The sequence below is a fragment of the Pongo pygmaeus genome, chromosome 3 (assembly GCF_028885625.2).
Source record: "Pongo pygmaeus isolate AG05252 chromosome 3, NHGRI_mPonPyg2-v2.0_pri, whole genome shotgun sequence".
Lineage (NCBI taxonomy): Eukaryota > Metazoa > Chordata > Mammalia > Primates > Hominidae > Pongo > Pongo pygmaeus.
Genome location: NC_072376.2, coordinates 153532953 through 153551706, shown reverse-complemented (window position 1 = coordinate 153551706; position 18754 = coordinate 153532953). Strand labels below are relative to the sequence as shown.

Below are 18754 nucleotides of genomic sequence, written 5' to 3'. Positions count from 1 at the left end.
GAGAGCCCAGAGAGAAAAAGCAAGTGAATAAAGGCAGTAGGAGTATACATAATTCTTTAAGAGGTATCAGAATGGAAACCAGAAAGAAAAAAGAGAGGAAAGCATTGGTAAGTAAAGAAATCACATACACAATTATATTTCCACCAATGTCTTTTTTTTTTTTTTTTTTAAAGACAGGGTCTTGCTCTGTCACCCAGGCTGGAGGTGGCACAATCATGACTCACTGTAAACTTGAATTCCTGGGCTCACGCAATCCTTCTGCCTCAGCCTCCCAAGTAGCTGGACTACAGGCAAATGCCACCACGCCTGGCTAATTATTTTTGTAGAGACAGGGTCTCACTATATTGCTCAGATTGGTCACAAACTTCTGGCTTCAAGTGATCCTCTGGCCTCACCCTCCCAAAGTGCTGGGATTACAGGCGTGAGCCACTGTGCCTGGCCTCCAATATCTTCCTATTGTTGCCAACACATTAGCAAATACTTCTAGCACTGCAGTTATTAAAATTCAGAGATAGTATGAATCAACTAGATCACTTCTTATTAGAAGTAACTAGATCAAAGATTATATGTAATTTCATTTAGGGAAGAAAAGAAAGTTTACTTTCACTTACACAAGATTGATTAATCCAAGTATGCCCATGCCTCTGAAGTCTGTCTTGGGATCATCACCCTGAAAACCAATTTCAGCCCACTGCTTGGAGATTCTAGCGTTTAACTTCTTCGTGGGCATTAGAAGATTCCAAAGCTGTACAAACATATTTCCATTATTAAGACATTTTCTTTCTTATAGCTTGTAACTAGTAATTTAATGCTATCAAATAACTTTCGTAGAAAAACCATAGGTTAAGCAAAGACTTTAGAACATTTTTCAATTATCCTAAAACACGCAGCACATTTATTCCCATTAAAAAAACTGGTATAAAGAACAGATTTTGAAAAGGTAAACAAATAATACACAAAAATATTAAACAATGAGATGTCTTTATTTACTAATTAATACAGATATGCCCAGAACTGGTAAACCACTTGAGAAAAAAACAGTATTTTAGGAACTTAGCCCTTGCTTCAGATACTGTATAGTTAAATAGGCTCTATTATAATGGTGGGTTAATAGTCCCTAATCAGAATGAAAATAGGTGTAAGACAGAAGAGCATGAAGAAATGATACTGATAGCATTCCAATTGTTTTACAAATTTTCAGTTTAAAAAAATACGATTTGGTTTTAAATAAATATCTTTAAGGATGAGGATTTAAGAAAAACTATCAAGCCGGGCATGGTGGCTCACGCCTGTAATCCCAGCACTTTGGGAGGCCGAAGCGGGTGGATCACGAGGTCAGGAGATTGAGACCATCCTGGCTAACACGGTGAAACCCCGTCTCTACTAAAAATACAAAAAATTAGCCAGGCGTGGTGGCGGGCACCTGTGGTCCCAGCTACTCAGGAGGCTGAGACAGGAGAATGGCATGAACCCGGGAGGCGGAGCTTGCAGTGAGCTGAGATGGCGCCACTGCACTCCAGCCTGGGCGACAGAGCAAGACTCCATCTCCAAAAGGAAAAAAAAAAACCCCAGCCATCAAATATTACATACCAATAAACTAATCAATGCAAAATAAAGAAAATTTATTGTTTAAATACCACAAGCCATCAAATGAAAGAAACTTACAGAAGTTGACTAAAGAAGGTTTGTGAAAATTTGCAAAACAGAAATACTTGCATTTTTTTCCCATTTCATTACCATTTAAAGCATTGTTGAATAAGGACCCCTAATGAAAGGAGTATTCTGTTACCTAAAATAAAATGTGAAGTGACCTTGCTTTAAAACAGGGTCAAGACTGGCTCTGAAGCTAAATCCAATCATTATATTAGGTTTACCTGGTCACTACTTTTATTGTCAACACCTGTGACTTGCCTACATTAGCCTCTCTCCATGAATTCTACAAGGAGTTTGATTATGCCAATGATAAGGCCTCAGTGATATGGTGAGAGCCACAGTGTAGAACCACTAGTATTAAAAATTTAATATGCATGAATATTGAATTTCTGGGTTCCATTCCTAGAGATTCTAATTTTGTAAGTCTAAGGTGGAACTTTGGAGTGTACATACTAAACACTATTTAACGCTAGTAAAGGTAGTCCTTGGACTACACTTAAAGCAAGACGGATTACATAGCTCTTTACCCAGTAAGACTGCTGAGTATGTGTAGTGCAGAACTGAATTTCACCATGAAGTACCAAGGTAAAATTCCCTGGACTAGAGGGTAGGACTTGTACTTTTTTCCCTCAAAAGGAAAGGTATCGTGTAGCAAGGGCCTAACATGAAGGGAAAAATGACGACAATGGGGACAGAAATAGCAGTTAATCCTCAGTAAGTGCCAGGTACTATTTTAAACACTTTAAATATAAAAACTCATCCATACAATAACCCTTTGAGATACATATTTGTATTATCCTCATTTAACAAAATACACTTCTAATGAAAAAAAAAAAGCCTTTATTGTTTTTAAACTTGCATCGCTTAGTGTTACTTAGATAGTATCAATGTTTGTTTCCACAGTACGTTTTGTTATAAAGAACTCCTAATTCCAAGTGCAATGCGCTATTTTAACGATTTTAAAATAAAATTGGAATAGGTGTAGAGGATGGGCAGGAGATTCAGCTCTGTTCCAGACCCTACCATTCTAGTACTAAAGCAAATCACTTCATCTCCCTGGTCCTTAGAATCTTCATCCCTCAAACGAAGGGACTAGTCTAGATGATCTGTAAAGCTTACTCTAGGTCTATTACTCTTTAATTTTGGCACCTCATTGGCTTTATGCATTTATACTTTAGAAATAAGAAACAGGAAAATTCTAAGTAAATAATTTTTACTTTCTTAAAGTTTAAATCTTTCTGGCATTACTTGGCAATTAACATTCCATAAGTCCCAAAAGATTGGACGTAATAATCTGAAAAGGGACACACATGTTTTCAACTTGCAAGTAGCTGAAAAAATGCTTAACTTTTTTGAGCAATTTGTATAAAAAGTAGGAGAAAAATTTGAAACTTGTAGACATGTACTTTTTGGTTGAAAATATCTCTATAGGTTTTTATTTCAGAAATAAAAACATTAAAATAAAATTTATTTGAATATATTTATTCATATAAATATATATTCATTATATATTTATAATAATGCTTATCAGAAAATGATAAAAATAGCTAACTAAAAATCTTTCCATATCAATGAAATCCAGCATAATAAAATTCTCTAAGGGCAAAGAAACCATATAAGCCTAGCCATATAAGCCTCTAGAATTTGCAGACTTTACTTAGCTGAAGCCTGATTTATTTTTCTAGTGTTCAACAACTCCACATAAAGAAAATAGAAATTTACCTTCATGAGTAGCTCTTCATGCTGTAGGTTATCAGAATCATATGGCCTTTTCCTCACACTTTCTACATCCAAATACAGCTGTTTATAACCAGTTATCTGCAGTAAGCACATCTTCATGCAGATTTTAAAACTAAAAATGATAAAATTATTTTTAAAAAGCATACCTTCTTATCACAATAAAGTCTTTCATAGCTTGTGGTTCATATGTCTATTTAGAAAGCATTTCCTGGCTTTCAGTTTACTATAAGACCCACCAAAGGCCTCCTTAAATACAAAACATTATGCAAAGTACTATATAGGATATAAGGCCTAGAAAGAGGGTAAGACATAGTAGGAATGGCAAACTTCACAACCGTAAGGATTTGTGAAGGATTTTCTCTTCATGTTTTCTCTGGGCAATCCTATACATTCCTAAATCTTTATTGCCAGATATCACCAGTAGACTTAATTTTCCAAGTATATATAAAACAAATAGCTCCACAACAGGTTATCTCAGCTCTAAATAAAACTGCTTCTCTTCCCTAAAGAAACATGCTCTTTCTTTAGTGTCTAGATCTATTAATGACATCGCTACCCATTAGTTCCCCAAGCTACAACACTCCAAGTTCTGACCTGCCTCTCTCCATCACAATGTGTCAAAAGATCCCCATACGCTAATCTTTTCTATCTCTGAAATGTCCTTCAAAGCAATCCTCATAGCACTCTTTCTCCTACTGTATTTATGCCTTTGTCATTTCTTGCATGAATAACTCAAATTTCCTATTCTTTATTCCTTCTGCCAGCCTCCCACATTATCAAATCTACTCTCCATCTTCCTAAAATACATATCTAAAAATGTAGCTTGTTTGCTTAAAAATCAGAGGACAACATCTACATCCTTCAGTATGGCATACAAGACTCTGCAATGTATCAATCTAGCATTTCACTCATTTCTCCAGCCACTACTCTGCTCATATTCAATGATCCAGCTACAAATAACTCCCTATCACTCCAGATACAAAAGTATTAATATTTCTATGTCTCTGTGCCTTGCTGGCACTGTTCCCCTACCCATTCATCAAGGTCCAGTGTAAATACCACCTCTTGGGTGGAACTATCCTCACAGTTCCCTCCTAGACCCTTCCTCGTCTCAGCTGAAATAAATTGTTCCTTCCTCTATATTCACATAGAAAATGCTGAATGAAGGAAAAAGTGTGAAATACTATGTCAACATACCAGCACTGGGAAAACAGAAATGGGATAAGTACTCTTCTTATGGAACTTAGAATTTACAGAGGGAAGGACAAGAGTTAATCAATGACTATAGTACAATGGGTTAAATGGTATGATAGCACTATGAGATGCCACAGCAATACACCTAACTCAGAATGGAGGAGCCTGGGAGGACCTTACTAGAGGAGGACATAGGAACTGTATTTCAAAAGACATAGTAGCCAAAGTTATTAACCTTGGGAAAGTCATGGTAAGACATCTTGAAGAAGGCAGATGATATACTGACATTAGTACTGGGCTGGAAACCAAGAGATACAGGTTCTAGCCCTGATTCTATCACTGCCCTCTCTGGATCTCAACTGCTCCTCTTGTGAAGTGAGAGCGCTGAATCAGATGATCTCCACAAACCCTTCAGCTCTAAAGTGTTACAACAGTGCGTGATCTTGATACCTCACAGGCTATAAATGCATAATAAAAAAGAATAATGTAAAAAACGCACACCTGGCATCCTTCTCAGGGTTAATATTCTTTTCCTTCATAATATCGTCTACATATTTGTCCACTTCACTCTGAACAACACGTGTCACCTTCTGTAAAACCTATTTATGTAAAAGAAAGCCAAATGAGAAAAATTCTTTGTAGCTGAAAAAGACGTAGTTGTGAGACATTTAATCAACCTTACAAAGTACGTATTAAAAATGCAAAATAAACCCAGTTTGTTTCAACCAGTTTATTTCAAATTTTCTCTAGGGCTAAACTCATATATATATATATATATATATATATATATATATATATATATATATATATGTAGTTTTATAATAAAAGAACAGCAACATGATGTACCAGAGGAAGCCTTCCTCAACTGACTCAACAGGTTCTCAGCTGATGAGTTCTTAGCAAATGAGCTGCCACCATAGTATTTATGAAGTAGATATTTTAATTACATAATAAAAATGTTAAAAAATCTTGAATGCATAAGTTTAAAAAATTAAATGCAGAAAAGAGTTGAATCTCAAAATCTTGTCTCCAGAGATCACCACTGGTAACAAACTGGCACTGACAAAAACAAAATCAGATCAAATTTGAAAACTATAAGAATTTACTGTGCATACTGAAGAACAGTTCACAAACTAAGACTTCAAATCAAAACTGGTAAGAAAATAAAAATAGAGTCCTTAGTTTAGATATACCCCAAGGCGAGAGAGAGAGACAGAAACAGATTTCCCCAGAGAAAAGTAAAAGGTGAGAAGAAAATGGTCAAAGATCTATTAATAACAATCAGTAAAGATACAGATATGGTCAACAAAGTCTAGCTTGTCCAATCCTGAGATAATATGGGTACAGGAAGAGTGTTGAAGCTTAAATACCAGCACTGGTAAAAGGACTACCTTCGCCATGGGTAGTCATGGCAAAAGCCATACCTTTTTGCATGTATTACAAACTCCTAAAACATTAAAAATCCAGTTCAATGTCACTTCCTCTGTGAAGTCTTCCCCAGCCCTAGAGTTAACTACTTCCTTTCATAGTCATACTTCAGTTAGAGAGCACTGACCACACCATATTTTCTCTATGTTCTCCACCAGCATTTGTCTCTCTTATTTACTCTTATATCTTGAGCGTCTAGGATAGCACATTACTGATTACATGCTCAAAACTTTGTTAAATATATTATGAACAAATGACTGATTGAATGAACTTGCCCAAGGCATACATAAATTTAGGGCAGAGTTAAGACAAGAAACCACATCTAGTTTCTAAGCAAATACTCTTTCCTGTATATATTATTCCATTACTTTTTTAAAAATTGATTTATAATTTAAATACAGTGAAAGGCACAGATGTTGTCTGATCCGTTTTGACAAATACATACATCCAGATAATCCACATCCCTACTATGATACAGAACATTTCTATCATCCCAGAAAGTTCGTTTATGCCCCTTTTCAATCAATTCTTCCTTCAAGAAGCAACCACTGTTCTGATTTCTACCACCATAGCTTAGCTGTGTGCACATAAATGGAATCAAAGTATGTACTCTTTTGTGTCTGGCTTCTTTTGTTCAACATAACGTTTCTAGGATTCATCCACATTCTTACTCATATCCATATTCTTTCTCATATCTGTAATTTGTCCCTTTTAATTGCTGAGTTGTATTGCATGAATATACCTCAATTTGCTTATTCATTCTCCTGGTACCTGGTTTGGGACCATACTTTATTATACTTTTGATAAATATATATTTTCATTTCTTAGACACCTAAGAGTGAAATTACTAGGGCAGTATGTGTTTAACTTTCAATGAAATTGCCAAAACCACTTTCCAAAGTGACAATATCATCTTCTGCTCCAACTGGTGTTTGCAACATTAGTGTTGTTAGTCTATTTCATTTAGGTAACTTTTAGGTATGTAGTGTCCTCTCATTGTGATTTTAATTTGCATTTCTCTGATGACTAATAATGCTGACCACTTTTCCAAGTGTGTATACATACACACACACACACACGTATATATACACCTTTGTCAAGTGACTATTCAAAGCTCTTGCCCATTAAAAATTCTGTTGCCTTTTTATTACTGAGTTATAAAAGTTATTTATTAGATACAAGTCCCTTATCAGATACATATGCTGCAAATACATTCTCAGTCTGTGGCCTGCCTATTCCTTTCCTTAAACGTATCATTGATGAGCAGTTTTATTTTGATGAAATTTAACTTTTCAATTTTTTTAAGTGGTAGCATAACCCAAGGTGGAAGATATTCTCCTACGCTTGCTTTCAGAAACTTTAAAGTTTTAGCTTAAACATAGGTCTAACATCCATATTAAATTAGTTTTCATGTATGGTAAGAGACTGAAGTTGAGGTTTGTTTTTTTCCCCCATACATACCCAGTTGTTCCAGCACTATTTATTGAAAAGACTTTCTTCTCTTCATTGAATTGCTTTGATACCCTTGTTAAAAATTATATGACATATTAGGTGTGGTCAATTTCTGGTCTCTCATCTGTTATATTCATCTTTTGACTAGAAAGTCTTAAAGTCAGGTAGTAGGGGTCCTTTTAGAAGATTATGTGGGCTATTCTAGATTCTTTCCATTTCTTTATAAACTTTAGAATGAGCTTGTCAGAATCTTCAAAAGTAGTCTGCAGGGGTTTTTACTGGAACTGCATTGAATCCATAGATCAATTTGGGAATTAACATCTTAATACTGAGTCCTCCAATGGATGAATACAGTGTATGGTTCCATTTTCATCTTTCTCAGCAATCTTCTCTGGGAGTTTTAGTGCAGAAGTCTTATGCATCTTTCATTAAATTTAGCCCCAAATATTTTATGTTTTCTGGATGCTTTTGTAAGTGGTATTGTTCTTTATTTTCCAAAAGTTTGTTGCTAACATACAGTAGTATACCATGTCCTGTAACACTATTAAATTCATTTATTAATAATGCCAGTAGTTTTTGTAGATTTCTTAGGATTTTCTACATTCACAAACTACGTCATCTGTTAATATAATTTATTTCTTTCCAATCATTATGTCTTATATTACTTCTTCTTGCCTTACTGAACTACTTAGGATCTCTAGTATGATGCTGAATAAAAGCAGAGAAAGTACATATATTTGTCTTGTTCCCAGTTGAATGTGGTGAGCATTCAATAATTCGGTGTTATGTATCATGTTAGCTGCAGGTTTTTCACAGCCTTTCATAGGTTGAGAAAGTTCCTTCTATGCCTAGTTGAGATTTTTTAATCATGAATTGGTACTGAATTCTGTCAAAATAGTTTTTCAGTATCTGCTGAAATGTTCATATTTTTCTGATTTACTCTGTTAATGTGGTAAATTACATACATTGATTCTGAAAACTCAACATGACAGGCCGGGTGCAATGGCTCATGCCTGTAATCCCAGCACTTCAAGAGGCAGAGGTGGGTGGATCACCTGACGTCAGGAGTTTGAGACCAGCCTGGGAAACATGGTAAAACCCTGTCTCTACTAAAAATACAAAAATTAGCCAGGCATGGTGGTGTGCACCTGCAACCCCAGCTACTCGAAAGACTGAGGTGAGAGAACTGCTTGAACCCGGGAGGTGGAGGTTGCAGTGAGCCGAGATCACGCCACTGCACACCAGCCTGGTCAACAGAGCAAGGCTCTGTATCAAAAAAAAAAAAAACAAAAAAAAACCTCAACATGACATATTATCCTTTTTATGTATTACTGGGATCAATTTGCTAGCATTCTGTTAAGGACTTTTGCACCTATATTCATGAAGGACATTGAACCGTAGTTTTCACATATCATATTGTCTATATCTGGCTTTAGTATCAAGATGATACTGGCCCCATAAAGTGTGTTTCTTTCTATTCTGTTTCCTAGGAGTTAATGTAATAGTGGTATTATTTCTTCTCCCTTAAATGTTTAACACTTCACTAGTGAAGCCAAGATTGGAGATTTGTGAAAAAATTTTAAATTACAGTTTCTATTTCTTTTTTAAGTATACTACTATTTAGATTTTTTATCTCTTTTTGTGTTAGTTTGGTAAGTTGTTCTTCAAGGACTTTGTCCATTTTGTGTAAAATCAAACAATTCATTGGCATAAAGTCGTTCATAGAATCCCCTTATCATACTTTGAATGACTATAGGCTGTAGTGGAAAAGTAGAGCCCAAAAATGCAAATGTGCATCACTATAGCATTAAAGGAAAACTAAACTAATGCCATAAAATGTATATTTATTATTCAACTATTTAACAGCTACATTATTATTATTTAAAACCTAAGATGGCAGCTGCAATAAAAAGACAGCCACCAAAAACACTAATAGATTGCCAAAGTATCCCTCCCTAACTTTCAGAAATTCAAATGCCTGTATATGCATAAGTACAGTGGAGCTTTGCTACATTGTCATATATTGCATGGAAGCCAGACTTCTTAGCAGAATATTGAATTAGACTCCTCAAATTCTAGTAAGTCATTAATTTTTATTTATAAATCCCAAAGTTTGTTAACCCTTAATATCTAATTGATAAATAGTCCTTAATCTAAAATATAAGCAAATAAGATTCAATTTTTAACAAAGAAAGAATGCACACTGTGGAACGGTGCACAATCCAACATGATCATACTTCAAGATCACTGCTTTAGGGAATCACTCTGAATAGATTAAAATCACTTTTATTCACAGCAATCATTGGTAATGCTAAATAATCTGAAGTACCAAAGAGGTTTTCATGAATATCAAATTTCTAAAATGATTATGGTATATATTGGCTTAATTATATTATCATTAATATTATTAGTAACCACTATTTGTTGAATACTTACCAAGTATTGGGCATTCTCTTAGACTGTTTTCATAGTAATACCTCTAATTTCAAAACAACTATGTGGGTATGAATAGCTTTTAGAATGAGCAAATAAGTAACCTGTACAAAGCCAAACAACTGGTAATTGATAATATCAGGATTTGAACCCAGATTTTTTTATCGAATAAAAATGTAATTAGGTAAACCAAAATATCACAAAATGAGAAATAGATTTACCCTACAAAGTAAATGGAATATACAAATTAGGTGCAATACACACATAAATTATATTTTTAAATTGATAAGGCTACTTCTGTTTATTGGAAAGTTTGTCTTAGATTTAAAACCTTAAAAGAATAAATCGTAAGTGATTTAATTTCAGTATTTACCCATTGGTTGACCACTCTCTTTGCAGGATGCCCTCCAAAGTACTATTAGCAATTTCTATTTTTGAATAATGAAGTTCATAAGAATACAATTTTAATGTTTACTTTTCAAGCGAACTTTTTAATAGCAAGCAACAGAGGTAAAAAATAACATTTTATTTTTCTTTAACTTGTAACCACTACTTTAAAATCCCCAAACACTCTAGTCTACATTTACCTCGTCCTTCTCTAAACTTCTACTTACAATTACATTCAATTCCAGTCTTTTGTATATCTTTTGAATATCCCGAAGACCCTGGTTGAATATCGAATATGTGGTAGTCATTCAAATCCTTGAATGGATTTGACCAAGGCACTGGAGTTCTTAAATGTAGCATCTTATGTATTGTTCCACTTAAGCTTGGCATGATTTTACCACACATACAATCCCATTAATAAATTCTGTGACCAAAACTGTTGTTACAAATGCAGTTATAACAACTACACTGATAGACGTGATACTCAGTCCCCAGTTCCAGAACCTCTACAGTAAATTAGTAAATAAAAGAAACACTACACACTCTATTCTGAAAAAAGTAAATTTTCATTTACTTATTATTCTTTATCCTCTTATTTTTCTCACTTATTCATTCATTCACTCAATAAATATTCAGAGTCCTTATCACATTCCAGGCACTGTTTCAGGTACTAGAAAAACATCAGTGAACAAAACAACAACAAAAAAAACAATGCCTTTTTCTTTTCAGGAATGGAAAAATAAATAAGTAAAATATTTAGTATGCTAGTGATGGTCTGTGCTATGGTGAAACAATTAAGCAAAGGGGATCATAAAGAGAGACAAAGGTATACCCTTAGGTAGAGAATGGTCATGGAAAATCTCATAGAGAATGTCATAACTGAGGAAAAACCTGAAAATGAGGAAGCGAGCTAAGCTTTTAAGCGGAAGAAGATAATTCTACTTAAACAGAAGACCTGGCGCAAAGGTCATAAACCAGAAGCATGCTGATGTGTTTGGAAAATAACAGGCAGCATAGTGGTGATGACCAGTGAGCAAGGCAAGAACTGCAGCAGATAAAGTCAGAGAGTAATGAAGGGGGCCAGATAAGAGTTTTAGTGGACAGCAATGGCAGTGTTGGTCAACTTCCAGGCTGAGAGATGTCAAGGTATTTGGAGGAACACACTACTGAAAAATTTGGTTGGAAGCTGGGATTGTGGGTATAACATAAAGAGCTCAGTTATGGTTTTACTCTCTTTACAATGTTGAGGCTTAAAGAAAACAGATTTCGTAGAACAATTCATTCTAGAGGGTTCAGCACCCAAATAGTTCCAAACCAACTTGTTTAAGGTCAGTTTGAAAAACGCACACAGTTTCCAATCGAAACAAAGTTAAAGCAGTTACGATCCACAATAGTCCCCAGACAGCATACTAATATGCTATTAGTGCCTCAAGACACTGCCCTCACCAGCAGGAACGGCTGCAGCAGTATCACCTGGGAACATGTTAGAAATGCAATCAGAACCAGATCAGAAATTCCGGGGATGGGGCCCAATAATCTGTGTTTTAACAGGCCTCCAGAAGATTTTGATTCTTCCTTAAGTTTAAGAACTACTCTTGTAATGGACCTGAAATATAACACCTCCCCAAGTGCATCTGCTACAATTTATAATATTGTTACTTTGGGAAACTGCATGGTAGGTTTCAAATAAAGGAACTATACAAATAGATAAGGTATAAATAAATTTTGAGAACCAGCAACTTGTTAGCTTTCAGGACCTCCATATCCTCATTTAAAAAAATATATTAATCACTCTCTAACAATTCTGAACAAAGGAGTGTAACTCTGGACTCTTCCCCCAAATATTCACTTATATATATGAGTTATTCTTAAATAGACCATTCTTAAAGAGTATAACTAAATCATTAAAGTATCTATTTTAAAGGTTACTCTTCAGAACATAACAGATGTGCTTGCAACTCTCAAGAAGGTCTATTTTATTTCTGGCACGATTCATATTACTAGACAGTAGCACATCAACATTTTTGACCTTGAGCCACATTTTACATCGTGATCAAGAACAAACATTCATGTGGATGTCCAAAATACACACAGATGTACACCGAAATATTTAAAATAATTATAATAGTATAAAAAATTCCTAAAATATATTTAACCATATTATGACCAATGGTTTCTAAATATTTTCTATTCTATTCCTATTATTGTTTAATACTGGTTGTGTTCTATTATGGGATTTCAAACAATGGTCTAGATGACCCGTATTCTATCCTTGCCACACCAAATAATCTACATGTAGACAAAATTGTGAACTACAATAGGGAAGTAACAGCATGTGGTAGACTGAATTATTGGTCCCAATTCTTCATTACTCTGTAATTGAATTATACAACCTACTCCCTACCATAGCCTTATGGTGGGCATATCATATTTCTCCACCCCTTGACTTGGGCTTGGCCATGTAACTTGTTTTAACTAACAGGTTGCTAACAGACATGACACAAAGAGACTTAAAATATGTTTGTGTAGTTGGGCCTTCAGTTATCCACGGTGAAAACATTCACCAGGTACCTGTTAACCCCCTACCTGAGTCCCAGATAAGACAAATGGAACAGACAGGAACTTGGCGCCAGCTTGAAGGCAGGCTTCTCCAGCTGACCCATAGACATATGAGCAAGAAACAACGTATCGTTTTATGCCCCTGAGATTTTATAATAGTTTGTTACACAGCAAAAGCTGACTAATACATAGCATGAATTATGACTTATTTTAGCTGAAAAGGTACACAACCCAGGGTTTTCTCTATCCTAAGTTGCTTTTCTCTCATATAATCTATCCTGAGGACACAGTCTAAAAGACGACTTTCCTCCTAAGGCCCTGCTTTCCTAAAAGCTATCAACTCTTAAAGCAAAATAAACAAGTAAAACCTCAGAACAAGACAAATTATTCAAGTATTTTCTTTGAAATACACACGAAAAACACATATATAGAGAAATGCTTGAAAACAGAATATTACCTCTAAACGGGGAAAATTTCACTCAATGCTCATTATAGAAAACACTCTTCTAGCAGGGCACTTTTTATTTTTTAAGAAAAAATATGTTCAAGTTAAGTTTTCTAGAGTTACCACCTTTATGTTATCCTACCTTATTCTTGGAGTATGTCAAGGAATTTTCTGAAATGACAAAAAAAAAAAAAAAAAAAAGATGTTATCACTTAAATGCTGTTTTTCAATTACCCTACAATAAACAACTAGTAAAAATATCAAACCAGTAACAAACTAATAGTTCCAGGAGATATAATTTCTATATAACAGCAAGCATTTTAAAATTTAATCTTACAGTATAAATATATGATTTCAAAAAACTCAACCAAACACAAAATACCTATTCAAAGAGGTGACACCAACCTCATTACCTGGGGTCATGTGTTTCTGTTTAGACCCCAAAGTGTCTACTTACCACTGCAAATTCACCCATAATTGTGTCACAGTAGCTCAGGTCCCAGAAACTCATCTTAAGACTACAATGAGAGTGCTCTCTACTGCATTTTCATTTGTTAGCCTCAGCCTTTAGATTTGAGGTGATAGCAACCAAATCACACAACAAATGGGCAAGGACTTCAGATTATCTGGTCAACCCTTCTGTCACCAGACAAATAGCTTCTCCATTCCTGGTTTCTATATCAAGAATCACAGGAACATTTTTATTGGTCTATTTAAAAAATTTTCTGGCACATTTACGAATAATCTTTTCTCAGCAATTTGAAAAATTTAGGAAAAATGCTTTTGCCACAAACAAATGCCTTTATATATATTCTTCCCCCATACTATAAAACACCAACCCATACTGCCTGAAGAGATTTCTTATCAAGAGGTGCTTTGTTGAGTAGTCAAAAGGGCAAATTAAAAGAGCAGCAATAATTTAAGTCAACCATGAAGTTGTAAGAAAACTAGGAAAGTAATTAAACTTAATCAACCAGCTGCCCTGAGGCAGCGTCTGTCTGTCATTCTTCCGATGTTGTCTTGGATACAGGTTCCAATTGCCAATACTCCACTCTCTTAACCTGACGGGGGTTGATTTCTCAGTCGAAGCACACTTGATCAAAACAAAAGGAAATCTGGCTAATTCACAATTTTCCGTTTAACACAGAGAGCAAGAGCTAGAGCACTTCTCTGCTCTTCCTTATCCTGACTGAAAAGAAGCGACCTCAAACCACAGTTCTTACTCATCTGTGTTCAAATTTTAGAGTAAAATTTTCAATGAAGCACTGAAAACTGATGTATTTTAGAAGGTAACAGAGCAACACTGTTCAACAGAAATATAACAGGAGCCAAAATGTGACCCATTTGTGTACTTTAAAATTCTCTATAGCCACATTAAAGTAAAAAGAAACAGATAAAATTTTAATATATTTTTAACCCAACATATCCAAAATATTACCATTTCAACATATAAAGAATATAAACAATTACTGAGACTTTTTACATTTTCTTATAAGTCTTTGAAATACAGTTTATATTTTACATTTTACACTTACAGTACATCTCAATTTAGACTAGCCACATTTCAAATGCTCAATATAATGTGGCTACTGGCTACGGTATTGGACAGTGAGAATGAGTCTAATAATCTTTTCTACAGACCACTGGATACATAATTACAGGCCTTTCATAAGTAACAGTAAGAAAGTAAAGACTGATGAAGGATGCTAAGTATAAAAATGGATCTAGACTGAGGCACTCATTCTTCCCATCATGTGAGTGAAAATTTCAAAGGGATTATATAAGCATAGAAATTTTTCACCAGAAAATAGGTTGCAACTATAATCTAAGGAATAACTGATAAACTTCAGGAGCCAGAGAAGATAATTCTTTCCACACATAAGCAATTAAATAACCACTTTCTTTTTCTATAAATTCATACAATTTTAGAGCTGAAGGAGTCAAAGTGGGACTTCAGAGCTTATGAAATTCAGTTTAAGTGACTTGTCAGGATACACAAGAAATACATCTGTCACTGCGAGTCCTGAGAAAAATAGTTAAACTTTTATTAGTACTTTTTTTTGAATAACATTACCTATCCTGTGTGTCCTTTGTGCACCTACATAGGTATCAAATATTCGCTGCAATTCACACTTCCCAGTCATCTGTCGTAATAGCCATTTCATCCAAAATCGAAAAAAGTGCCCATAGAAGAACTCCCACAAAGAAATAAACATTTTTTTTTCCTGGAGGAGGGAAATATACAAGACAAGCTTAATGACCTTAAACTGAATTTTAAAATTTAAAAAATTAGTTTATACAACTGATCAAATCTCAAATTATGTATCTATTATTTCATTGTGTCTGTTTTGTGACAGTTTAATTAGGCATCTAAAAACAATGGCAGGTGTAATATATACCGCTTAATTAAATGATGATCAAATGGCCAATTTATCACTTTTTCAAAACTAAAATTCAAACAACGTACTCAAACTATTCAATGGCTTGAAAGAATAACAGAATGGTTTGCACTTTTTGCTAAATAATTGTATTTCATATCTTAGTTTCCTAATTTCCCATTCTTTGAGAACTGGGGCTCAACAGTTCAAGATCAAGAGGACCCCAACTAATCAACAATTAAAACATATACCAAAACATCAGAATTGTTTTTATAGAATACGCTTTTCTTATCCCATGTGGATAATTCGTTACAACTGTCCCAGTCAGGTGATGTCAGCAAATAAAAACACTACAAACTTAAGTATACAAGTTGAACACTGAGTATATAACACCTTAGCTCATTCTTGATTTTCCATTCAATAGGTCAAGGGCAGAAATACTAACAAGTTTTTGTTTTGTTTTTTTAAGTACACACTCGATACAACTGTATCTTATGCCATAAGAAAATTCTTCAGCTTCTAAATGAAAACGGGAGATACTAGTGAGAGGGAGATACTTAAAAACAAAATTGCTCGTCTCCTTCCTGCCTTAAACACTCCCACAGACACGTCATCTCTGGACTAGGGCCTGAGGAGGGACTGTCGAAGTTCGAAGTACCCGCAGGTCAGTGCAGAAACAGCGCAAAGCAAAGCTGTGCTGATCATTATCTTGAAAACCAAGCCATCTAGTCCGCGCTCATTAGGACAAAAGCGCAGAACTGCCGAGCAGAGGGGATGCACGCCTAGCGGCGCCTGAGCACCCCAGGGCTCTGGGCGTCGCTGCGCCGAATCCCCTCGCGCGCCGCCCGCGAATGGGAGGGCAGGGCTCGCACAAAGACCCGCCGGCCCAGGCGCCCCCGGGTTCCCGCAGAACCCCACGGGGCTGGCGAGCCCGCGCACTCTCAGCGCAGCCGCACCGATGCAGCCGGGGCAAGAGGAAAAGAAACAGCAGCCACCTCACAGGAGCGGAAGAACTAGGGGGAGCAGGAGCTGCCTCGGTTTCCCCACTGCAAACAGCCGGCAACGGAAACGACGGAACACTCCCTGCAAGCACCGCGACCCGGAAATCAGGGAGCCAGGCCGCGGACCCGCCTTCCCAGGGCCACTGCCCGCCCCGCCCCTCCGGCCTTTTCCGATTGGCCCGCGTTCCACCTATTGCTAACGCTGGAGAGAGGTCGAGCTGAGTGGCCCAGGCGCGAGGGCTCAGAATACTAGGGTCGCCCGGACGGTTTCCCTGGCAACGGCCGCCAGGAGTCCCGCCCCGCGCCAGAATAGCGTCTCCTAGCGCTGCGCTGGAGACTTCTCCCTCCTTGAACCTCAGGTCCTTAGCGCAGATTGACACCTTGTACTATTCCTAGGCTCCAAGCGCGGAAGAAACCCTGTGCCTACGGTAACTTATAGTGCCTTAGTTACAAAAGCGCTTTCATCTGCATTGAATCTTAATTCTGTGAAGTAATTATGAATAACTCCACTTTATGCACGAGGAAAGGGAACCGGCTACTTGACTGTGGCCAATACGTGGCAGATAAGGAAAGTCCATGTGTTGAGAAAAGAAGTTTGGACTTTATCCTATAATACTATAGGTCTAAAAGTTAATTTATCAAATGTTTATTCCCTAACTGGTTGTTTTTGTTGAAAAAGTAATTTCGTGATTACTTTTTAAAAACCTCAAGCAGTAAGTTTCTTAATTCAACAAGTATTTGTTGATTGTTAGCACAGGCAGTGTTCCAAAAGGCAGTGAAACACGAAACAAACAGCCAAATATTTAATATGTCAGATGCTGCTAAATGTTAAGGGTATAGGGGTCGTTAGCTAAGGGGTAATGGGGAGTCTGTGGGGGAAGTCATTGCATACAGTGTGGTCAAGGAAGTCTCATTATTAACGTGGCATTTTGGCCTCATTGAATGAAGTAAGGGAGTTTACTGTGGGAGTATCTGAAGGGAGAGTGATCCAAGCACCAGAATGACAAGTGCAAAGACCTTGAATTGGGAGCGTTTTTGAAATGTTGGAGGAAGAGCAAGAAGGCCGGGGTGGCTGGAGGAGAAAGAGCAAGGGGGAGAGTAGAATATAAATACAGAGGACAACTGATATTGAAAACAACTTTCCCCATCCACCCAAAACTCCTGATACCTCAGTCACCTTGCTCAGAAGCAACCAGTATTACTTTCTTGTTTCTAATTCCAAAAATATTATATGCAAGTGTATATATGTATATTCCTTCCAACTCCTTGAATTGAAGCAAGTGATACATACTTTCCCACATCTCAACCAGCATTTAAAAAATGGACTAATTGTAGAACACTAGCCATGTGCAGGGTGCGTAAGCCGTCATCCCTGTCCCGTACCAACAATGAACTTGGTAATGAAGTCTGGATAGACACTATAATAGTAAAATCACAGAATCTTAAATCTTAAAGAGAACTTATAACTATCATCTAATGTAATTTTTTAAATTATAGATTAAAAGATTTAGAAAGGCAAAGTGCACAGCCGATTTGGCAAATTGAGATATAAACTAACTTCTATTACAGGAGGATCTCCATTATTACACAAACTTTTACATAGTAGAAGGTGAGATAATTCTATATGTAATCCTTTTGTCTTTTCAAAGTGCTGTACTGAGTGTAGGCAGTGCAGTAGAGGAACTCTCTCCTCCTTGTTTCCCTGCTGCCTGTTTGCCCACTTCCATTTATGTATTTCCCCAAGAGAAGAGAATGCTGATATGTTTTGTCAGAACCTGAGAAACTGATTAAGCTGCATTTATTGTAAGCAGGGTCGCTGTACATTAAAACTTCTTATGCATACCTTTTGCCTGTTCCCTTTTCCACTAATTCACCTGCATGTAACTGGCAGATACATTAAACAAATCCTGTTTCTCAGGAGAGATTGTCCATCTCTATTTCTTATTCTCTTTGGTTTTCTTCTTTCTTGTGGCTAGCTAAAGGCTAATTATATCCTAAGATTAAGATTCTGGTTTCATGGAAAAAGTGGGACCTTCTCCATCTAGGTCCCTAGGTCTCTCAACCTGTGTGCATCTACCTGGCCT

General features: G+C 36.2%; 1 protein-coding gene across 3 annotated transcripts in view; it reads right to left on the bottom strand.

Moving 5' to 3' along the window:
* Positions 1–16819, bottom strand: part of ELMOD2 (ELMO domain containing 2) — a 29671-nt gene extending 12852 nt beyond the window's left edge. Inside the window, exons 1-6 of one of the 3 annotated variants that reach the window (XM_054484326.2) lie at positions 16665–16819; positions 15366–15516; positions 13434–13462; positions 5089–5186; positions 3376–3505; positions 612–745 (exon numbers count right to left, since the gene is read on the bottom strand). In XM_054484326.2, coding sequence (XP_054340301.1) covers positions 612–745; positions 3376–3505; positions 5089–5186; positions 13434–13462; positions 15366–15507 — 533 coding nt within the window. In that variant the 5' untranslated portion in view covers positions 15508–15516; positions 16665–16819. Of the gene's footprint in view, positions 1–611; positions 746–3375; positions 3506–5088; positions 5187–13433; positions 13463–15365; positions 15517–16327 lie in introns of all 3 variants that reach the window. The other 2 variants (XM_054484328.2, XM_054484327.2) reach the window with 2 other exon arrangements.
* Between the last annotated feature and the right edge of the window lie 1935 nt (positions 16820–18754).